The following is a 21,517-nucleotide window of genomic DNA, read 5'->3' as shown; positions in this document are numbered from 1 at the left end:
GTCTCAAAAACTTTATATTTTTTTATTTAATCTCGTCTGCAAAAAACGTTTACGAAGTCGGTGGTTGAGAAAGGTTGAAAATTCCTGGATTTTTCAGCAAAGATGCAGAGGATCTTTTTCAATGATCAAGGCAAATTGATAGAAAAATTAATTTAATCTTTCAACAAAGGTGGTGCTTGAAAAAGATCATAAAACGTACTCTATAATTGCGGCGTGTCTAGCAATAAATAGACTTAAACAGATCTCTCCAGTGGAAGCGGAAGGACCAAGGAGAAAACGATGCTTCGCGTAATTCGGTGCTCTCGTGTTCGCCAAATGGCTACTTTGTTTTCGACACGAAGCCGAGGTCTCTAGGAATCATGAATTGCTTAATCACTTCGTCCGTTATTTTACTCTTCGCTTCCTGATGCGTGGCGACGAGTCGCTGCAGCACATCGATCAGTTCCTTCTTCAGCTCGCCTGTTAGGATCTCCCCACTGGTATAGCCCTGGAAAAAAAAAACAAATTTATACGTCGCACCGAGGTCATAAAGATCAAAAAAGAATCGAAGCGATAGACGTGAGACTGACTTTTCTAATTTGTTCCAATCGTTCGTCGTCCTCCAGAAAGAATCGCAGCCACTGGTAAGATATGTCCACCTCACAGTTTCCACCGAGCTGCCTGTGTTCCTCCACGGTGGCTTGACCGCCTGAGAATGCGTGCTTATTAATTTTGTTCTTGATCTGTTTAGCAGTATCAGTAAGGAATATCGCCGTGCTGTTGTCGCTCGCCGACATTTTCGTCTTCGAGCCTTGCAACGCAGGGAAGAAGGTCGCATGTAACAGAGCTGGCTTAGGGAAACCCAACTTGGGCGCCACGTCCCTCGTCATGCGGAAATATGGGTCCTGATCAATCGCGCACGGTATCAGACAGTGCACCTTGGCGTTCTTAAAAATGAAGGGGAACGAACCAGAGATCGCTGGCGCCGCCTGCGTCGGCGGAAACGCGATCTTCGCGATTGGGTCGCTGTCGCCAAAACCGAAAATACCCTTCACTTGATTGAACGTAACGCATCTCTGTATCCTGATCATATTCTGATAAAACGCCGAATTGTTTCCTATATGTTCCAGGTTGGAGAAGATAAAAGTTTTCTCAGGTTTAAAGCCACAAGCAATGATGTCTCTTGCATTAGCATAGGCCAGCTTGATTGCATCTTCTATCTTTATGTTTTTCCATATAGCTTTCTCGTCATCTGTTAATTGTATGACCAATGGAACGTCAAAAACATCCTGTAACCATTTGCAAAACATGAAAGGTATGAGGTGTCCTAAGTGCATCGCGTCGGTGCTCGGTCCCCTGCCTGTATATAAGTAAAAGTACTGTCCCTGCTCATAAAGGTTCAGAATAGTGTGCATGTCTCTGTGGGAGAAGAATATGCCTCTTCTAAGAAAGTGATGCGGTTTCTTGCCAGTGATCTTCTCGAACCTAGCTAACAGCTCGTCATCTATCCTCGAACTTCCAAATTTCTCTGCAAAAGGATACATTGACTATTTGTAAAAATGAGGTCAGAATACAAATGATTTTTAAGTACGCAACACCGTACGCTTGTTGATACATAGAGACGGATATAACCTAAAAAAAAACCTATGAAACATCGAAAATATCCGTTCCTCACGTAAATCGCTTACACGTATGCGAGGATGATTTGGCGTTATAAATTGCCAATACCCCTCTCGCGAAAGGCGCGACTTACTGATTAACTTATCGTAATCGATCCCAGTATCATTGACGCTCGTGACCGTCCACGGTGTCACGACGTCCTCGTTTTCGGCGACGCCGTTTAACGTGCACTCTTGCACCTGCGCAACCTCCGTCGTCATGTTTTCCTCGTTCATACTCTCTTTTCAGATTCTGAACGTGGTCGCACGAAAATCCGCGTGGATGATCTGGCTCATGTGCGACACAGCTGGGGACACCCAATCACACGTCAACCGTTGCGGACAGCTCGACTTTGAGAGGTTATGTCATCACTCCGCTACCTAAATGGATACCGTTTACCTGATGCGCACGCAAGACGAGCCGGCGATCACCATAATTGCCGGGATGATGCAATCGCCGGCATCGTTTCTTAGATTTCTCTTGCAAATCATGATGGCCAAGCCTGTAAAACCGCGTGGTCGACGTAAGGTGAGAAGATCCTTCATCGTTCTTGTCATCGCTCTGTCGATTCGAGTGAAAAGCGTTCATCCGAGAGCGAGTCTCGTATCTCGTGATTCATTGCAGCTGATTGCAACCGCGTGGCGCGTAATCGTTTTACATGATTTTGCGCAATAGCCGCCTCGGTTTCTTTTCCAGACAGGCATTCTCTACGTGCTCGACAATCATTAGAGCAATTCGATCAGTGATCTCGTCGATGCGTCATCAGCATCATGCTGATCATGCATAGTTCCTGTGGTTCCTGACGTCATTCTACTTCCGCGAAAAATTGCAAGAGACTTCCTGAGACCCACAGCGGAACTTCGTTTAACAATACGCGTTGGCAATTTGCACGTGTCGCGAATTACTGGTGACATCTAGAACACTATTCATACATCAAACTTGTTATTAACTTATCTTACGAGTCGTATTTCAGATGGTATCAAGATTACATCCAACCAATGACAAATCATTTAACATTTCAAGATCATCTTTGAGATGACGTGTTAAATATAAACCCAGACTGTAGAAATGTCGCCCTTTCTTTTTTCTCTTTTTAAAATGTAAACCCCCCCTTGTTTTAAATGCAAAAGATGCAACAAGTGCGACTGGGATAAAAATCATCACAAAGATATTTTAAACTCAATGTCCTTTCATTATAGTAACATTAGCAGCGTAATGCAATCTAACTTTATTTCAGAACATTCTATTTTTATGTAAGAAAATCTTAATAATTACACTATAAACATAAGAAGTTTCATTTAGATTATAAGACTTATAAATATAATGAAACACAAATACTAAGAGCAATAATAACTTACAAAGATACATTTATTGTTAAATATGATACACATAAAAATAGTTTCTGGCTCAAAAAATAGTTACATGCTTTCCAATATAATTTTATCTCTCAACTACTTCTACAGGTAACACATTGCAACCCAAAAGGCCCTTGCCAACCCAGGGACGAGGGATTAACGACAAAACCATAATATTCGATCCACGTTTGATTTTTACATGGACTGTTTTGTATCTGCTGTTTTCCACTAGCTTTCCAATGTCTGTTAAAGATTTGAAATTTCTGCAATGAATAGATCCAAATTCCAATATTAGATCTTCGACTTGGATACCCTGAAAAAAATGGCCATAGTTTTCATTTTTAATAAAAGAAAATAAGATAATTAGTGACAAATATATTAAATTCTAAGAAGTAAATTTTCAATTGTCGATGCAAAAGCATAGAGATAACGCGTACCGCAGTTTCTGCTGGCGAACCAGCTGAAACTAAATTAACCCTGAGAAAAGGCTCCAGCGCTTCCATCTCTTGCATGTCGGATACATCAGAGATCGATTGTTCTGTTTTATTTGCTCCTGCTAGAGCATGGACTCTGTGCAATCCCTCTTCAATCTTCTTCATCAAGTCTTTGTGATCATTGGTAAGACCTGTGTGACAACATGATGTTACTCAACGTACACAAACACACACATGGAGGTTGTTTTGTTTTCTATTATAAGAAACATATTTACATACATATTATTTGATGCCTCGTGTGTCTCACTTGATAAACATCGATGTCCTGCCGGGGGTATCCCTCTGAGTCCACCAATGGCTCGTCCATGCCAATATGATTCTGCAATTGTATCAAGAACTATAACTACGAAACGTTCAAAAATCTGACAGATCATGCTGCAAGACGAGCTCGGTATTTTGCACAACAGTAACGTCATCCCTGCCGCTACGATGCAAAATCACGTGTGATACTTACAGAATCCAGGATCTCCTTCAGGGCTCGTAGATCAGATTCAATCTTGTCTTTCTCCTTTATCAACTGAAAGACGGCATCCTTAACTTCCTGCAGCTCCATGTCGACCACCATTTTCGCTTTGATCGCGCAGCGCTTGTATGCTGGGTTGCGTTCAGAATGAACGTCCGAATGCACCCAGACATTATTTTATCTTTGTTGTTTACCGAATATTAAACAAGGATAAAATGATATCTGGGTGCACTCAGGTACACCTAGAAGTTCATTCTAGTAGTGAAACACATTGGCAGGTATGTATAGTAGTTTTCTGGACCCTACACCAACAAACCACGAAAATTTCTGTAGTAGTCATAAATTATTTACATATTTTCATATTATTATATATTATTACATTTATATATGTATCATATACTATTTTGTGTATAAGTACAACTATTTTTTTTATTACTTGGCATACACGAAGAAAGATTAAAAATGACGAATTATGCAACTAAAAATTTTGTTGTAAGTGGTTGAATTGATTATTGAGTAAATTAATTGAAATTTGGTTAAATTTTATCCTGAATTTTAGATATATGACTAAAAAAAAAATCAATACATTCTCAATAAATCTTGATTAGTTTTCATTCATGATTGGGATAAAATCTTTGCAAACCTATATATATAATTATATTAAATAATTGACTACGAAAATTGGATATGACTACAATATCGCGATATTCGTATTGTTATGAAAAGTTTATAATCAAAATTACTTGTCTATATTTTTCAAATTTGCGCGCGGTAAGGCTGACAACATCATGCGGCAAACTTCTCGCTATTCGCCGTGCGATGGGGAGGGCTCCGAGGGCTGCGCTTTGTCAATCGCCGCCGATGGAAGACACGCGACTCTGACGCGAAGCTGCGAAAAAAAGAACAAAGCGCTCCGCGGAATCTAATCGTCCAGGTCAAGACGCGGGCACTGTCCAGAGTACGATCCACATTGTGGCGGATTCTTCGCTCCCGGGTGGAGCGTGGCGTGCGTGGCGTAACTTGCCAACTATTTCCGGCGGCACACGGCGCCGCTGACCGCAAGGTGACGTTTGTCGTCGAGGTGTGTTGCTGTCGGGACTGCAAGGGTGACTAGTCCGTGACACACGCACACGTCAGGCTGACGAAACTCTAGCGCACGAAGGCTACGCAGTTGGTGTCCCAGGTGTCCACTTTGATCTTCGCAGGTCAGCAGGACAGAACTCGTTGCCTTCGGCTCCTCTTCGAGGTTCCGCGCGGTGTTTTCGCTTGCGCTCCTCCTGGAAAGATGGGTCTTACGATCAGTAGCCTCCTCACCCGGCTGTTCGGCAAGAAACAGATGCGAATACTGATGGTGGGTTTGGACGCCGCTGGCAAGACTACCATACTCTACAAGCTGAAGCTCGGTGAGATCGTCACCACCATACCCACGATCGGCTTCAATGTCGAAACGGTCGAGTACAGGAATATCTGTTTCACCGTGTGGGACGTTGGCGGCCAAGACAAGATTCGGCCGCTCTGGAGGCACTACTTCCAGAACACCCAGGGCCTCATTTACGTAGTGGACAGCAACGACCGTGAGCGTATCAGTGAGGCGGAACGCGAGTTGGCGAATATGCTGAAGGAGGACGAGTTACGGGACGCAGTGTTGCTGGTGTTTGCCAACAAGCAAGATCTACCCAATGCTATGTCCGCCGCCGAGCTAACCGACAAACTGGGCCTGAATTCGTTGCGAGGACGTCACTGGTATATCCAGAGCACTTGTGCCACGCAAGGACATGGACTGTACGAGGGTCTAGACTGGTTGAGTAACGAGCTGGCCAAAAAGTGATAGCGCTTCATTGCATCTGATACTCTTAAGGACAGTTCATTCATTAAATATAAACACGATAGACGGGTGGAAAGTCACTCGACAATTTCCAACTTTGTCAAATTGTATCGATGTACGTCTATCATGTACAGTTTAACAGTCGCTGCGTTCACAATTGCTTACAGAAATTTATACAAAATATGAATTAAGGTTATTAGGAGTGATCTTTGTCACTGTACATGCAATCGCATTTGCATGAACTGTGCTTCAGAAACTTGTTTCATAGGAAGTACAGGAGCATCGGAATGTAATAGATGGTCTTTGCATCATTTATAAGAATATATATACATATAAAGGTTGTACATAATACTAAGTTCTTTCATACATACCTACCATTTGCCAAGTGAATTCTAATTTTGCCTTTTGATCGAGTGATAAAGTACATCGTTTTAACCAGTTGATTTAACTATGTCAAAGAGATTTATTTATTTACGTATTATTACACGTATGAGAAAAACCATTGGGTATCACAATTTATTTTTTATTTTGGTCTAGCGTTTGTGCTATTCATGAAGAATAACGATGTATTATGTGATGTTATATACAGGTCATTTGCACTTTCCTGTTCTTTTAATAAATATAAGTAAATTTTTGGATTAAGTAATTGCTAGCTGCATAAGGCTTACAGATAAATGAACAATTATTAACTTTAATATTGCGAAAGGAAATAAAACTTAACTAAGGTTCATGAACCACAAATTTCCTTTTTTAATAAAAATAAACAAATTGTAAGGATGTTTAAAAATCATTGTCACAATAAACATATAAAAAATATAAAACGTTAATTTTTCAACCTTATGAAATCAAAAAACACGTGTTCATTAATGTTCAAAGAATAGCACAAAAAGCAAAAGAAAGAAAATGAAGGAAGCCAGGCAAAGGAATAGCACTTGTTTGCTCGCTCATCAAAATCATGTATTGTCGTGTTAACTAAATGTACAACTCTGTTATGGTACAAAACAGTACGGTGCTACGAGTACTGTATAATGTATAACGTATCAAACGATTTTGTTAAAGTATGGTGTTATTCTTTTTCGTATATAGCACAGCAATCTATTCCATCTCTATTCAGAGAAGTGTAGCAAATAAATTATACGAAGGAACGCTTCTATTTACGACTTTTATGTACATGGTACACGGTCTTAAAATATAGCAGTAAAAGTAGGTAATCGTTGAAACGCTAGTGCTCGACGTTACTGTATATAATATAACGCATACGTTCTTTTATAACTTATAACAGACTCTTTTTGCATTCAATATCTTATATACTTTTTATAGTTTATTATACAAAAAAATATTTGATCTCTTCTTTGTCACGCTGGTGGCGCGTCTCGAAGCGTTACATCATTAATACAACCATCTCTGTAAAAGCTCAAAGATATACTATATATATATATATATATATATATATATATATATATATATATCTTTTTTTTATAATTTCGATCAATATTACTTCGCAATTCACTCAACAATTATTAAGTCTATTGCGAATAGTCAACGCTAGTTCTATGCACATTTTCATCTTTAACACTAAGGATCGATTGACTCTTGGAATAAATATTACATATTACGTTCGTTTTACGAATAACGCCACGTAATAGAGTTTAATCTTGGTATGATGATATAAAAACAAGAGCGTTATATTTACAACCATTTTCAGCAGCTGGACAAGCGGGTAGTTGGCTTGTCCTTATTCCAGTAGCACGAACACGACGATGATCGATGAGGGGGAACATAATTGACTCATTTACGTACCCACGTGTTCTTCGGTGGCGGCGCATTACTCTTACCCAGCGCCGGGAAGTGGTTCTCAAGTGTATGACTGGACATATGCGTTTTAAAATCCAAGCCGTTCTTAAGAACCTGACCGCATGTAGCGCATATCTCTAGTCCCTTTGCTTTTCCACCCGCTTCCCTCCTGTGCACTTTAAACAGCTCCTGTTGCTTCGCGATATCCGGCAACAGTACCAGAAGCTCGGGGAACACTGTCTCAAAGGCGTTGGCGCCCATTACTTCGCAACAGTGCGTGTAATACTCCTGGGCGTCGCAGGTACCACCGCGAAAGAGGCCGCTCACATAACGGAATTCCTCAATCTTATCCTGGTCCACGAGGACCGCGTTGAGCTTTGCTACCAGACATGTGTTTCGTTTTTGAAAATCGGGTGGTGACACGTAGGCATGAGTCGCATGCTTGCTGCTATTGTCCGGTAAAATGGAGTAACTCTCGCCGGAACTGTTTGTGAATGTCAAGCCGTTACCACCGTGCAGTCCATCGAGGCTATTGTACTTGATGGAAAAACCGGGCGGTGGTAAAGTCGGCGAAGCAAAACCGGGTGGCGGATTCGTGAAGCCTGGCGGTCTACTGCTGGTGCTACCTAAAGCAGGAAAGTCTTCTGTCCGATGGATATTATTGTTGGTTGTGTTTAGACTGTCTATCTTCAACTCGCTGCGCATTCTCTGTTTTTCTCCATTTGAAGAACCATTGCTTCCACTTACGGATTCCGTATTTATAACAGTCGCGATTCCCGAACTTCCGTTCGCGTTGTTCTTGTTTTTTCGTTTATCCTTTTTGCTCGTGTGTTCCGATTCCTTAGAATTCTGTACGCTCGAATTCTTAAACGTGCTATTATCGCCAATCGCATCGATGGTATTATACGTAAATTGCGAATTCTCCTTGGAAGCAATGCAAGAGTTATTCGAATTATTAGTATGCGCCAATTCGATGTCCTTCGCTACAACAGTATTTATATTGGATTTGGAGCTGCTAGATTCATTACCACTTGAACTATTACCACTCGAAGCTTGTTTCGCTTTTTTCTTCTTCGTCTTACTCTTCGTCTGATCTGTCGTTGTTTTTATGTTGTTGCTAGTACCGGAACTTTGGGCATTGTTAGTATTCTGCGAGTTTTGTCCCCACGATGGTACCACTGTGATTACCGATTGCTTCTTCGACTTGGATGACTTGGACAGACTTGGAAAGTCCTCGCCAGATCGAATGGGTGGCGCCGATGATATCGAGGGCGGTGGCGCGACTTTTTTAGACTTGGACGTGTTCGCCGGCGCTGATTTTGAGCAGGTCCATTGCAAAACTTCCTTCCACTGAGTCGAATTGGCAGTACTGGTAGACGGTTCGGAGCTACCCAAGGCAGGAAAATCGGAATCTATCGACAACGCGGGACGTATTCTAATGTTGGGTCCGGATACTCTGGTAGTGACGGTGCCGTTGGGTTCGTGATTCACTTGAATGGAAACGTTCGACGACGAGGAACCTTTCTGACACTGCGCCGCTAGGCCGCCGGATCCCGTGGTATTGCTACTGCTGGAAACGCTAAAATTCACCGTTTTCGATATACTTGGGCCAGCTAAATCTGGACCCAATGCTGGGAAATTCTCGTCCGTTACTGCGAGCGGTTGATTTCGTAAGGTGCTGCGAATGGTTACGTTCCCTCTACTTTTGGGCTGAGGCAAGGTGGGTACGAGAGCGGCACTACCACCTAACGTGGGAAATTCGTCTGTGCTTTGCACATCGACGGACGGTTGTCTCGTAAAGGTAGGCTCATTGTTGGACGCGAACGAACTAGACCCACCAGGTATCGAACCTGGATAATCCCTGGAACCGTAATCTCTGCCATTGTCCCTGTAAGGTTCCCTCGTGCTCCTCGACGTGGACGGTCCCGGCATACCCTTTCTGTTCATCCGATTCTCTCCGCGTGGCGTCAGGGTAAACTCCAGTTCTAACGTTCTCGCCTGCTTGGCGGCCTGCTTACTCAACTGCTTGCCATGAACGCTGGCTTTGTGCGCCTTGAGATCTATATCAGTTCGAAAAACACTCGTAAATTTTTCCTCCGCACACACCCCCTCTTCGCAGAGATAGTGTTCCCGTCGAAAATGCTCTCTGAGATAATCATAGGAGCTATAATACTGATGAAGACCGTCCGCGTCGCAAAAATGACAGTATAAGTGGTCGCGTCTCAAATGTCGATAGAGCTCATCATTGTCCATATATCGCTGATCGCAAAACTCACAGAGTGGATGACCCTTATGGCTCTTATCATCGACGTCACCTTTTCTCCGATGCGTGGCTAGACTCGATCTCGTGTAACAACGTCTTTCATGCGAAAATATCTGTTGAAAAATAAAGGATAAATTAATAGATATTAAATACATTTGTCGATTGAGAGCAATTACATGTTCAAACTCCTACCTTTAAATTCTCTACACATAGGTCACAATAATGCAGCTCATGTCGTTGTCGCATATGCTCTTTTAAACTATTGAAACTGCTAAATACCATCTTCTCTTTACATATCGAGCAGGTGTTGGCTAACAATTCGGTGAACTTTTCCTGAATATCAAGGCTACTGAAATAGATGTCGTAACGGGTGTCCAGCAGGTTGGTTTTGGTCAAGCTGTGGAAAGGCTTGATTTCTCGCGTGAACACAACTTTTGGCAGATCCTGGCGGCAGATGGGACATTCGTTCTGACGGCAGAGTACCCTCATCCGGGTGCTGCATTCATAACATACGGGATGTTCACACATGCCGATACTGTAGATGTCGACATTCTTGTAGCACACCACGCAGGTATTATTGTTAAAGCTATCATTGCTTCCAGACATCGTTGCAGCAGGAATCGAGATTTCCCTCGGTCTCACTTTCACGACTCAACACGTTCCACTACCAGTTCAAACTTTTTATCCGAGAGCAAACGAGGAACTCTCTTACAACAATATAAACGTTTCCACCGGCAGGCCTCTCTACTGCACACGGGCTCCTAAAACAGAACACAACGATGAGGATGGTGCGCTCTCGCAAGAGGAAAAAGAAACAGAGAAAGAAGTCGCGCGTGACAAGGTAGATAATCTCGTGCAATTGTTCACACGGACAGACGTGGTGACACACGTATCTGTTCGCGAGCGACGTCACGCGACGCAATCCTCGAAAATATCCGGCCGTACCGAACTGGCCGGAGTCCTCCGTCGAGATTCGTCGGACTGGCTGGACACGATCCTCCGAAAATAGATAACGGCCGTGCGGAATTGGCAGCGATTTCAGCAGATGGCAGAATCTCACGCGGGGCGGCTGAGGTTACTGCGATCCTCATCCGACGTGTCTCAGAGTCTCATGAGCCAACGATCGGTCGCGGTCGTTTCACTCTCGCGACCGCGCGAAACGAGAAACCTCGTGTGTGCGCGAAGACGATTCGTCGCGGACGGGAGAGGAAGAGAGAAAGAGGGAGACGGGCAAAGACGGAGGACAGGACAGATGGACTCGGCCGAGAAAGGGCTCACCGACCACGAACGATCCTACCTGCGGCTCCGTACCCGCAGCACGTATATGATACGCGTCGCGCGCCGACGGCGGAAAGCGCGGAAGCCGACGGAGATTAGCTCGCGCGCGAATCCGGAAACGCACGCACGCGTGCGTTCGTGCAATTCGTGTGTTCCGCGTCACGCGGCGACGACGGCGATACGTACCGATTGATGATATCAATCGAGGATTCATTGATTAATCAAATCCGATCTGATTACGTGCAGTGGGAGCACTCTTTCTCTGTCTCGTTGTCGCGCATTGCCGCCAATCGCTGCCGTCGAGATCAGTCGAGATCAGTCGAGATCCGTCAAAGAGAAAAGAAAACGTCGCAACGCGGCAATGCTCCTAACCTATATTGCGTAGCGCGCTCGACGCTTTACCGACGGCCACGCATACCAACGCGTATCCTGTGATGGAATGCCGGAATACTGTTAACCGACTGTGCGAGAAGAGTAGATCGACCTTTTCGAAAGGAAAGTATCCGTTTCTACCAATGCAAATTAATTTTAAACTCGGCTTAAATTGTTATTTTCTTCTAAAATTAGAAAGAGATAAAAACTTTGAACAAAAAAGAACACTGCTATTACAACTTGAACGCAGCGATGTGAAGCATTTCATTCTTGTGGAACGTTGTGGCTTCAGGTTAGGTTAAGTTTTTTTAAAAAATTATAAATAGAAAATCGAGCTCTTTAGCTTTTCTATCTATTGATTCTATCTATATCAGGGTTAGACATTTACGCGTTATATAAATAATTTACATTATGTATACACAATTGAAGGATTTTTATTTTCTAATTTATTTATTTGATTTATTTTTTACTTAACATTTTTTTTTTCATTTCATCGCGAAATGATGAGCGTGACAGCAGATGCCATCTGCACGGAGATCGACGCAACATATGTAAACGTAAAATTGTGATTGCATCATAATTGATCATAACACATCTTATATCCGGTTCCATGTCGATTAACCGTTAACCTCGATGAACTCCGATCAACTCCGATTTCTTTCCACGTCGTTATACAGTCTGTTGTGAAATTTATCGTTCTTTTTTAACTTTTTCCGACGTTCAATGTCGATGTCGAGGCGTCTCGTAACTTTTGAACTATTGTACGATTAAAAAAAAGAGAGAGGAATAAAACCAACGTCTTTATCGAATTTCAAACAAATTTCATTTTAACTTGCAATCTCGATTCAAGGATATTTAATGAATTATTAAAAACTTGACGTTCGTCTTCGATATCTGCAGAAGATCGAGACCCGACGGACACTCTTAAGCGATAACATCAGATGCAAATGAGATAAGGTGTAAAAGAGGAAAGAGGGAGGGGGGAATTGTAATTGTAAATCACGCGAACGACAAGAAATGCCGCGACTTCCTCCCTATCCATCGGCAATTCCCGGATGTCGCGACACCGGAAGATTGCGTAAAGATTCGAACTACTTTTGCGCGCGCAACGAGCGGAGCTCGATCGAAAAGATGTTTGTGACGCGACACAGCGAGATCGGCTTTGCATGTGTAATAATAGATACGCGCGGTGACGTAAGTAATCCCATCGCGCTCGCGCGCGCCGAGTCCTTTAATATCCGATCTGGGAAAATGCGCAAACAATTATTTATTGATTCAAGGCAGTCCTCTTTTGGTTTTTACTCGCAGCGCAAACCGCGTTGACCGCGCCAGGTCTCTCTTCCCCCTCTCCGTCTCTCTCGCTCTTTTACTCTCTGTCTCTCTCCCTCACTCCTTCCACGTTTATTAATCGAGAACGTGTATCTCGTATGACGACACGTGTGCGCGACAGGCACGAGATACCGACGACGGACAGTGATGTAACGAGGTGAGTGCGCACCTGCGGCGCTTAACCTATTATTCTCGCAATTGCGACCGCGCGATTTACAATAATACGATTGATAACGATCGATCGTTTTCCCGTCACAGAGATATGTGATGCAAATACGCCGATCAACTTTGACGAAACCCTCTCTATCGGATCGATCTTTCTTTTATTTACATTAAAGAATGGGATCATTCAGCATGTCACGTGTCGTTTCGAAATCTCTCGTTAATCTCTAAATCTTTATATCTACGATACTAGAAGTCGGTTCGAGGTCTCGAACAGAGAGAAAGAGAGAGAGAGAGAGAGAGAGAGAGAGAGAGAATTGACCAATCGTATTAATTAGTTGACCGAATTATTCAAATGCGATTGATTAAATTCTCTGTATATATTTCCATTTTGAGGAGTTCTCTTGGTCTCTTAATAATTTACTGTTCATTTCTCCGATTACTTTTTGTTGGTTCAAACTGATATTCTCGTATCTTCACTATCGATAAATTAGATCGATAAATCTTGCAGTCGACTGCGATAATGCAGTAGTCCTCTTCTCCATGCTCAAGGAGCAGTCTTGTCGGGTTTTTATATAAAACTATCATTTTTATTCAAAACTATTTTATTTGTTATTATAGCGTTCATGTATGTTAATCATCGCATGAGAAAAAAAAACTGGTCGTTCATATATCACGGAATCGGTGCGACGTTCCTCGTTATCGTGAGCTGGACAGAAGAAACCGCGGAAAAAAAGAGACACTCTCGTTCAGGTAATCTTGGGAAATTATAGCTCGTCCTATCCGGTCGCGAGTAATAGTCATTAACAACGCGCGTATTCCGACCTCGCGCGCGGTTCGCTCGGGCGCGCGCGCGCGCGGAAGAGGCAGTTTGTCGTCGGGAGGCGCGCTTATCGCCTCGAGGAAGTTTTTGTGCCGCGGGAAACGGGTCCGTTGACGGTCGGCGTGCGTCTAAGGAAAAGAAGAGGAGCCGTCACCACGCGGCGCGCGACGACGCCACGCGACGCGACGGTGCGCGCCGCGATCTCGCGGCAGTAGATCCCAGTAGATCCGACGCATTCCGCCCGGGCGGACTTTGAGTGTCGCGTGTCCGCGCCGTTTACCGTTCGCGAGAAGCAGAGGTGGGCGCATGCGCGAAATCACGTCTCTTCCCGGTTTTATAGCCGTCGCGTTGTGCGCGAGAGAGCCGAAATCGAGCGGACGAGTGGAAGAAGCGATCAGCGATTCTACGCGACGAAAAGGAGCGGAAGAGGATCGTCCCGAGAGAGAGAGAGAAAGAGAGAGAATCATCAGCATGGCGAGCGCGCGCGCGCGCGCCTTCGACACAAATGCACAACAGGTGTCACTTGCGCCGGGCGCCGTCGCTGACTGATTGCGAGAACGGTGCGCGTGGCAGGACGGACGTAAGGGAGCGCCGCGATCGCTGATCGACCCAATCAGGTTAGATCTTTTTCCTTCTCTCTCTCTCTCTCTCTCTCTCTCTCTCTCTCTCTTATTTTCTCGTCGACACAACAACGTGGAGCCGGTGCGTGGAGTCGTTCGAAATGACAAACTGACCGCACCGGTGTCACGTGTGTGCGACACCAGACTTGGCGAGAGAATATATTATATGAGGTAACAGCAAGTACCATCCGTTGTTCGTTTCAGAGGAAACTTGGAGGCAAATTCGAAATGAAACTTTTCCATCGTCGGAATAATACTCGGAGTAATACGCGAATTATTCCGTTCGCTGAGAGGAAAATTGAGCGGTAAGCAATTAACTAGATTCAGATTGATTACGACACATCGGATTATTCGGCATTTTGTCAGATCTGTTTCGAAATATCTCCCAGTTCATTGAAAATGTTGTCCGCGACCTGCTTTTCAAATTATCTGTTTTGATTATCAGTTTCTAGCGACAATCATTCAAACGCGATATTTAATCCTCTTTATATGATTAGAATTGCGATAATAGAAACGTCCAGCTGCCTTTATTTAAATCTAGGAAATAATTAAAATAAATATATTTACTTAAATGTAAAAAAGTTTTCTATTTAGTAACTCAACGCTTTATATAATGAAAGTAGCTTTAAATATCCACTTTCACATATTAGTGCATACTTTTTTCTCAGTTTAGCATTAACTAATTTATTTAAGTTAAACTACTATAAAATAATGTATTTTATAGTATTTTTTAATTTAGGAAATATTTTTAAAATCAAGGAAATGATGTTAAAATAAATATATTTATTTGAACATAAATTTTTTTTTTAGTGTACGTTTCATACATTTTTTAAATACTATTTTTTGTTTTTAAATACATATTTTTCAAATAAAAGAATTTTGTTAATATTTTAACTCTATTTTTTTAAACTTCAAATTTCTCTGCTTTTTTATTGTAGAAAGAGCTTTGAAAGAAAAATTCTCAAGAGAAATTGAAAAGTAACAAAAAATGTCCAGTAAGATTACTGATAAGTGTACAAACGGAAAAGCCAAATGCCTAACACGTGTTCGGACCACTGCCCATAATCGATTCGTAGAATTTTGACAAATGTCGACGACATAAATAGATATAGCTTAATATTTTATCAGCCGAAGAGAATATACTATTTTATTTTTTTATGATTTGAATTTGTTCGCGTATTGTTAGAAATAACATAACGAAAGAAGAAAACAGAGAAAAGGCGTAAGAATTTATTCACTTTTTTTCTTCTTATCTAAATTAACTTTTCTACTCTTCTTATCTTAACAGAATTTTAAAGATAGTCTTGATGAAACGATGGCTGCTTAATAAACTGATTCCCATGAAAGTTGACTCTAATACCCGCGATTAAAGTTATCTTTATACGAATGATATTAATTGTCGCATTATTTTTTGATCTAGATTTAATATCGTGAATGTTACGTTACACTGTATTTCTAATTTCAGTACGGTCAGGTATTACGTATTTACTGGGAAGCGTTACAAAACTTTCTAGATGAATCGCAAGTCGATTTGTATTTATATCCCGACTATTTTCGACGTTTTAATTTTAACTTGTTTAGATCGCGCCCTCTCTATTGCTGTCTGTTTATATTCCCCGAAGGAACGAGAGAGGAAAAGGGAGAGAGAAAAAAAGACAGAAAGAAGAAGAATACTCATATTTTTAACAATTTAACGTTACAGACACTCTTATCGAAAGCGTATTATCAATATTACAAGCATCATCTTCCAAATTTAAGTCTTATCGCGATTTGTGCTCAAATCCTACTTCTCCGAGATCGAATTAATCTGATACTCGCGCGATCGATCGATATCGCCAGGCGGGCGCGCGCGAGAGAGAATGATCGAGGCGTGTTTGAAATCACGCTTCGATTTGCTGGTTCTCAGTCCTCCCGCTCGTGGTGCTTGTTTTCTAATCTCATCGAAAACGCGACGATTAAATGACGGCGGACCGCAGATAGCGCGGAGACACGGTCGCGTTGCGATATTTCCGAAATAGCTGGGACGGGACGGACACCACCGAACGGACCGGTGAGGCAGCGGCGCGAAGTGAGGCGCGAGGCGCGAGGCGCACGGGCTCCAACCCCACGCGTGCGATTCCGACGCGCGTTCGCGCCTGACTTCAGGCGCAACGACGACGGCGCGCGCCAACGAGAGTTGTGATTCACGGAACTCGCGATTCGCTTCGATTTCCGGTTTTGACGGTGCCCGAAATACACGCCGCGACCTTCATATCGATCTTTCTTCGGTCCTGACAGTTGATGGTGCAGCGGAGTACGCGGCGGGGGCGATCCCGACCTTGACATGGAGAGCCGCGACATCCAGGAGTTGGTGGCCGCCAAGGACAGCGTGATCGTCAGGGGCGGACATCCGTCGCTCTGTTCTTCCTCGAACGGTGGTGAGTACTTTCATGAATAATCTCTTTCTCCATGAACGATTTATGTTAATTAGCCAACATTTTTGCAACACTAGATATATTTAAAAGTTTTCGAATAGCACGTTTTATTTATCATCTCTACGTTTATTACTTAGCAAATTATTAAGCAAATTATTATGTGCGTGCAACTATTTTAAAAGCCTACTTAGAAATTAATAATATTATTAAGAGCGAATGTGCGTAATAATTGTAAATTTTCTCATTAAATACTACCGCTCGTCTCTAATTCCACTCTCTCAACATGTTCCGCGTGTTTAATTCCGAAACGAGACCCGATTCTCGCATTTCGCGCTGGGTACGCGCCCAAAATAAAAACCTTTTCGATCAAGTCCGAAGCGAGTACTCTCGCGAGTCTTGCGGCAACGATTTGGCAAACTCTCCGTATATCGTCTCGTTACATTGCCGCAAATAGCTCATTGCGAAGGACGATCGCTCGGAGGGAAAAAAAAGAGGTCGGCATGTACGCGCGCGCGCGCGCGCGCACGCTTGCAAAAAGCGGGAAGCTAAGGAGGAGCACGCGCCGCCGTCTATTACGCAATCGGTTGCAGACACGCACATTCTGTGCCGGCGACAGTGTACAAAAATTCGCGCGGGATGAACAAGCCGCGCTCGAGATAAGGTCGCGCCGGCCATGCCGTGGCTGTAGATAACCCAGGGACCCCGGCTGCGCAGTACCAAAATGGCGGCCCGTCTCGTAATCGATTGCGATGCGTGAATCGTCGGCACATTTAAAAAAAATTTTAATGATCTGTTGACGAATCTCGGAAAAGTTTATACTTATAAATGAAACAAGCGGAGATTAAGAATTCATGATTAACGATGACGAGGTCTCTATGTCAAAATGGCGTCTCTAGTTCATGCAGTAATCGTTTATAAAAAATCTCAACAATCTGTTTATAATCTCGTAAATGTGTTGACGAGTAAATGAAATGGATGGAAATTCAGAATTTATCATTAATAATGAAAATTATGTTTCAAAATGACGATCGCCTTTATAACTGATTACATTCGCACAAGTTATCGGTATTTTGAAAAAGGAAATGTATTACTGCTGACTAATAACAATAATGCAATGTAATTTAATGACGATTATTGATACTTCAAAACGGCAGTTGACATTTATCTCGAAGCAAATCATCTCTGATTATTTCTGATTAGAGATCGAGCGATTTTCAAAATGGCAAGACGAAGCATTACTCTGTAATCGACATTGCGTTACATCAAGATATTCCATTGCTGCATTCGAGAAGGAAATTTTTATGAAAAAAATAAGTCAAAAACTAAGAATAAAATGTTTTCATAATGCGTCGTTTCGGAGATAATCGAATTTGAAAATTGGCATGTTTTGACATGAAGTATAAGATATCTCGTGATCTATTTATTTTTTGATAAACGTATCTTTATTTTTATGCACAGAATAATGAAATGACTCAATAACGATAATACATAGTTGCTTTAAAAGGAAAATTACAATATGCAAAAAATTACATATTTTTTCAAGATAATTTATGTGTTTTGATCATTTGATTTATTTCATTATTATTACATAAAAGTATTATATACACTTCAAAGTATTTATTCGTTCGTTAATAGATATGAGACAAACTAAAAAAACTACTTTTCCATTTAAGTGTTATTTTATAATACCTACTTGATGATAATCTCCCGGAATAAATTCATATGTGCGAGATTATTTGTTTGATAGAGTTTTTATATTGCATTATTACGATTAGCGACGATATTAATTTTTTATATGTAAATATTATTTATAAGTCGCAAAAGCGTTGGTAAGTTTACTTGTTGTTAATATATAAATATATCTAGAAACCTTCGGATTGAATTTAATTAATTAAATCTCCGAGATCGATCTTTTTTTTTAAATTAATATAGATTTTCTTTACGGATAATATAGCATGAAATAATTATATTTATTTCTGATAAATTTCACAATTTGGAGAAAGTAATTTTTGGGATTTTTAAATAGAACTCGCGTACGATTGGATAACAAAGTGCGTCGCAATAATGTTATTTTGAATAGCATATGTGATAATTGTTTCATTGCACTGAGCCCCTCAATTGATTAACGGTAATTCATCGACGGCGCATCTTGGTCGAAGCACGTGGCATCCGCGCGTGGTTATTTCCATGATTTGCGCGACGGGAGCGAATATCACGTACAAAGAAGCGTGTTTACGTGAGATAACGCCTAAAGAAATAGGGAAATGTGAAGAAACGCTCGTCGCTCGCTAACGCATGTTCCTTTTTCCTTTGTTCTTCCTTTTAATTAGAAATACTTGTCAAACTAGACAAATGATATTTCGTGAACGATTCTCTTTTTTCCTTTTATCGTGGTTGACTCATTGTCAGCGTTTTCATTGATATAACTAATACAGACAGAAATATTTCGAAATGACGAAGCTGCGCGCTAAACGCAAAGGCTAGACTGTATGCATAAGAACTCTTTTTTTTCCAAAAAAAGAAATTACTTTCTCACCCTCAGCATCTTCGCGTGTACTTAAACGCGCGACAGCGAGCAAGACGCTCGCTTTAATGGACATGGATGATAGATGATCGGATTTCGTTTGTCAGTAAATCGCGACACGTTTTGACTGCATGACAAATCGAAGGTTGCATCCTCGTCGTGTCGTATCTGCGGCGACTATAATAACGTTATAAGCAAACCGCGCCGCGAAGAGGTCAACCGATAACCCGCAATGAGGAGGAAAGAGCTCAACGTCGAGTTTTACGACGGTCACCGAGATCGTCCAGCCCTGTCGATTTGACACACTCTAATCACACCTATCTAACGGTAGACGAAAAAAACTATCAATGATACGCGAGACGATGCTGCAAGCGGAAACTTTTTTATTTTTACCGTTATACGTATTAAATTACACATCTCTACCGATGTGTCGAAGACCGTACAATGTGCGTCCGGTATTTATTGATAAGCGGTACTGCTCAAATGTGTCCCATTGATTTGGGTGGGATATCTCTGAAAAAGTGTTAGCGAAAAGGAAACTTCATTTCCGACGATTCTTCGTGAAGAAAAAGATCAAAAGTATAGAAAATAAATTTACTCTACATCGAATGTGTGTGATTTAAAAATGTGGTGATGAGTAAATTTTTTTTTTCCATGTACAAGATAACGTGTTCTCGAGAGAAATTGTAGCGAAAATCAAAATAAATTACGATGTTTACACTTTCTCAAGTTTGGATAATATCTCGTGTCAAAAGTGATTAAATAACTTTATTTAATCATTTTACTTCGTTACTTGACGTGTTGATTAAGAATTCCATTTATTTATTGTCTAACTGAATATAATACAGTTTCTATAAAATATTTTTATAAAATAAATTGAAATCTGAATAAACATTTTGAATTATGAATCTTTGGAATATTTTACGTATAATCATACGTATAGTCTTTCACATGTATAAATTTTCAATGAGAGAAATAACACTTGCATAACTCATAGTAGTTGCTGTCATGTATTTTTCTAATGATTTTAAATGTTGATATTAAATATTTGATTTTAACTGTCTATTCGTCCTTGTAGTGATCCTCGTAATCTGAGCATCTGGATGTAAGAAATGAAAGTGTTTGCGCACGATAAACATTCGAGAGATTATACAAATTTATACAGGGTGGACCATTTTAGTACCATTTCAAATATCTTGGTTTATGTTAGATAAAAATATCTTTAATTTATAGAAATATTTTGTAAATTATAGATTTTTTTAATAGCTTTACTTATCTTTATATCTTTCAAAATGATAAAATTGAAATTACAAATTATAAATTTTAAAAAATTTATATTTCCATAAAAAAGTATTGGTGACATTAATTTATGTCTTATAAAAGCATATATTTACACTTATTATAAAAAGATTGTTGCATCCATCATATTTCTCTTCTTAAACTGAGAAACTTTTATATGAAAATCTTTTATAGATGATACATAAAAACAATCACCTTGTATAGCTGTGCAATTACTTAACAGAGCAAATAAATGAAGACTAACCGATAAGAGATATTAATTCTAGCAAATTAAGAAAAATAAATTGCTCTTTGCGCAGGTTTCCGCGTTCTATTGTTTTCAGAAGCTTCTTATTTTTCTTCTCAACTTATTAGAGATAAGCGCCGGAGCCGATAAACACGCATCGTGTTATCGCCAATGATTAGACCATTATCGACAGATTACGAATACTTCCCTCGTATACGAAGTTTTGAGCGTTCGTTATTGGCTCGCGTTTCTAAATTGCAAAAGATATACAGAATGAATTCCAAAGGAGGATGACGCGGCAGATTATCTTTCTGCAGTAAGCTTCCACGGATCTGTTTACTAAATGCGTTTACCACATGCGCCAAAAATACCGATATAATAACACATTTATTGAGAGTTGCGAAACTAAAATAGTATCGCAAATGCTTTTGCGCATTACAAATTATAAAGATTTTCGAAATTACACGCACTATTACGCAAATAAAAAATTAAAATAAATATAATAAAATAAACAGACAATTCTCTCCCCCCCCCCTCTCTCTCTCTCTGTGTGTGTGTGTGTGTGTGTGTGTGTAACGTATTAATTCAAATTGCAAATTTTTTTTAAATAGTAAAATATGGATGGGATATATTTATGA

The 21,517-nt window shown here is 41.0% G+C and overlaps 5 protein-coding genes across 9 annotated transcripts in view; 2 read left to right on the top strand and 3 right to left on the bottom strand.

Annotated features, from left to right (window-relative positions):
- Positions 1-135: 135 nt before the first annotated feature.
- On the bottom strand, positions 136-1,972 carry LOC105195753 (tryptophan--tRNA ligase, cytoplasmic). Its single transcript, XM_011161320.3, has 3 exons — positions 1,733-1,972; positions 570-1,507; positions 136-487 (listed from the first exon to the last, which is right to left on the bottom strand). Exons 1-3 carry the CDS (start codon positions 1,872-1,874, stop codon positions 320-322), a joined length of 1,248 nt encoding a protein of 415 aa, XP_011159622.1. The 5' UTR covers positions 1,875-1,972; the 3' UTR covers positions 136-319.
- Positions 1,973-2,988: 1,016 nt separating this feature from the next.
- On the bottom strand, positions 2,989-4,213 carry LOC105195754 (26S proteasome non-ATPase regulatory subunit 9). Its single transcript, XM_011161321.3, has 4 exons — positions 3,942-4,213; positions 3,707-3,806; positions 3,431-3,618; positions 2,989-3,306 (listed from the first exon to the last, which is right to left on the bottom strand). The coding sequence occupies exons 1-4, from the start codon at positions 4,050-4,052 to the stop codon at positions 3,079-3,081; spliced, it is 627 nt and encodes a 208-aa protein (XP_011159623.1). The 5' UTR covers positions 4,053-4,213; the 3' UTR covers positions 2,989-3,078.
- Positions 4,214-5,105: 892 nt separating this feature from the next.
- On the top strand, positions 5,106-6,126 carry LOC105195755 (ADP-ribosylation factor 2). The gene has a single exon (XM_011161322.3). It carries the CDS (start codon positions 5,236-5,238, stop codon positions 5,776-5,778), a length of 543 nt encoding a protein of 180 aa, XP_011159624.1. The 5' UTR covers positions 5,106-5,235; the 3' UTR covers positions 5,779-6,126.
- A 584-nt stretch (positions 6,127-6,710) lies between these two features.
- On the bottom strand, positions 6,711-11,433 carry LOC105195756 (E3 ubiquitin-protein ligase ZNF598). Of its 3 annotated transcripts, none has more exons than XM_011161324.3 (3): positions 11,297-11,433; positions 10,025-10,593; positions 6,711-9,945 (listed from the first exon to the last, which is right to left on the bottom strand). In XM_011161324.3, the coding sequence occupies exons 2-3, from the start codon at positions 10,436-10,438 to the stop codon at positions 7,564-7,566; spliced, it is 2,796 nt and encodes a 931-aa protein (XP_011159626.1). In that variant the 5' UTR covers positions 10,439-10,593; positions 11,297-11,433; the 3' UTR covers positions 6,711-7,563. The 3 variants fall into 3 exon arrangements, with proteins under 3 accessions (XP_011159626.1, XP_011159625.1, XP_039303854.1); XM_011161323.3 differs by lacking the exon at positions 11,297-11,433 and adding an exon at positions 10,778-11,245; XM_039447920.1 differs by lacking the exon at positions 11,297-11,433 and adding an exon at positions 11,130-11,240.
- A 2,620-nt stretch (positions 11,434-14,053) lies between these two features.
- The window catches only part of LOC105195757 (hepatocyte nuclear factor 4-gamma), a 34,811-nt gene continuing 27,347 nt past the window's right edge, over positions 14,054-21,517 (top strand). Inside the window, exons 1-3 of one of the 3 annotated variants that reach the window (XM_011161325.3) lie at positions 14,054-14,413; positions 14,621-14,721; positions 16,694-16,833. In XM_011161325.3, the coding sequence (XP_011159627.1) occupies positions 16,740-16,833 (94 nt within the window). In that variant the 5' untranslated portion in view covers positions 14,054-14,413; positions 14,621-14,721; positions 16,694-16,739. The remainder of the gene's footprint in view (positions 14,414-14,620; positions 14,722-16,693; positions 16,834-21,517) is intronic. The other 2 variants (XM_011161328.3, XM_011161326.3) reach the window with 2 other exon arrangements.

The sequence above is a fragment of the Solenopsis invicta genome, chromosome 4 (assembly GCF_016802725.1).
Source record: "Solenopsis invicta isolate M01_SB chromosome 4, UNIL_Sinv_3.0, whole genome shotgun sequence".
Taxonomy (NCBI): domain Eukaryota; kingdom Metazoa; phylum Arthropoda; class Insecta; order Hymenoptera; family Formicidae; genus Solenopsis; species Solenopsis invicta.
The sequence above is the reverse complement of the archived record's forward strand: the minus strand, read 5'-3'. Positions and strand labels throughout refer to the sequence as shown.

What these genes read in the sequence shown, in the direction of transcription:
- LOC105195753 (XM_011161320.3), bottom strand. Translation starts at nt 1,874, where the DNA reads ATGAACGAGGAAAACATGACGACGGAGGTTGCGCAGGTGCAAGAGTGC. An exon ending in CGATTACGATAAGTTAATCA is followed by an intron (nt 1,508 to 1,732) that starts GTAAGTCGCGCC and finishes ATCCTTTTGCAG; the next exon opens with AGAAATTTGGAAGTTCGAGG. An exon ending in GATTGGAACAAATTAGAAAA is followed by an intron (nt 488 to 569) that starts GTCAGTCTCACG and finishes TTTTTTTTCCAG; the next exon opens with GGCTATACCAGTGGGGAGAT.
- LOC105195754 (XM_011161321.3), bottom strand. Translation starts at nt 4,052, where the DNA reads ATGGTGGTCGACATGGAGCTGCAGGAAGTTAAGGATGCCGTCTTTCAG. An exon ending in TGAAGGAGATCCTGGATTCT is followed by an intron (nt 3,807 to 3,941) that starts GTAAGTATCACA and finishes ATACAATTGCAG; the next exon opens with AATCATATTGGCATGGACGA. An exon ending in CACGAGGCATCAAATAATAT is followed by an intron (nt 3,619 to 3,706) that starts GTATGTAAATAT and finishes GTTGTCACACAG; the next exon opens with GTCTTACCAATGATCACAAA.
- LOC105195755 (XM_011161322.3), top strand. Translation starts at nt 5,236, where the DNA reads ATGGGTCTTACGATCAGTAGCCTCCTCACCCGGCTGTTCGGCAAGAAA.
- LOC105195756 (XM_011161324.3), bottom strand. Translation starts at nt 10,438, where the DNA reads ATGTCTGGAAGCAATGATAGCTTTAACAATAATACCTGCGTGGTGTGC. An exon ending in TATGTGTAGAGAATTTAAAG is followed by an intron (nt 9,946 to 10,024) that starts GTAGGAGTTTGA and finishes ATTTTTCAACAG; the next exon opens with ATATTTTCGCATGAAAGACG.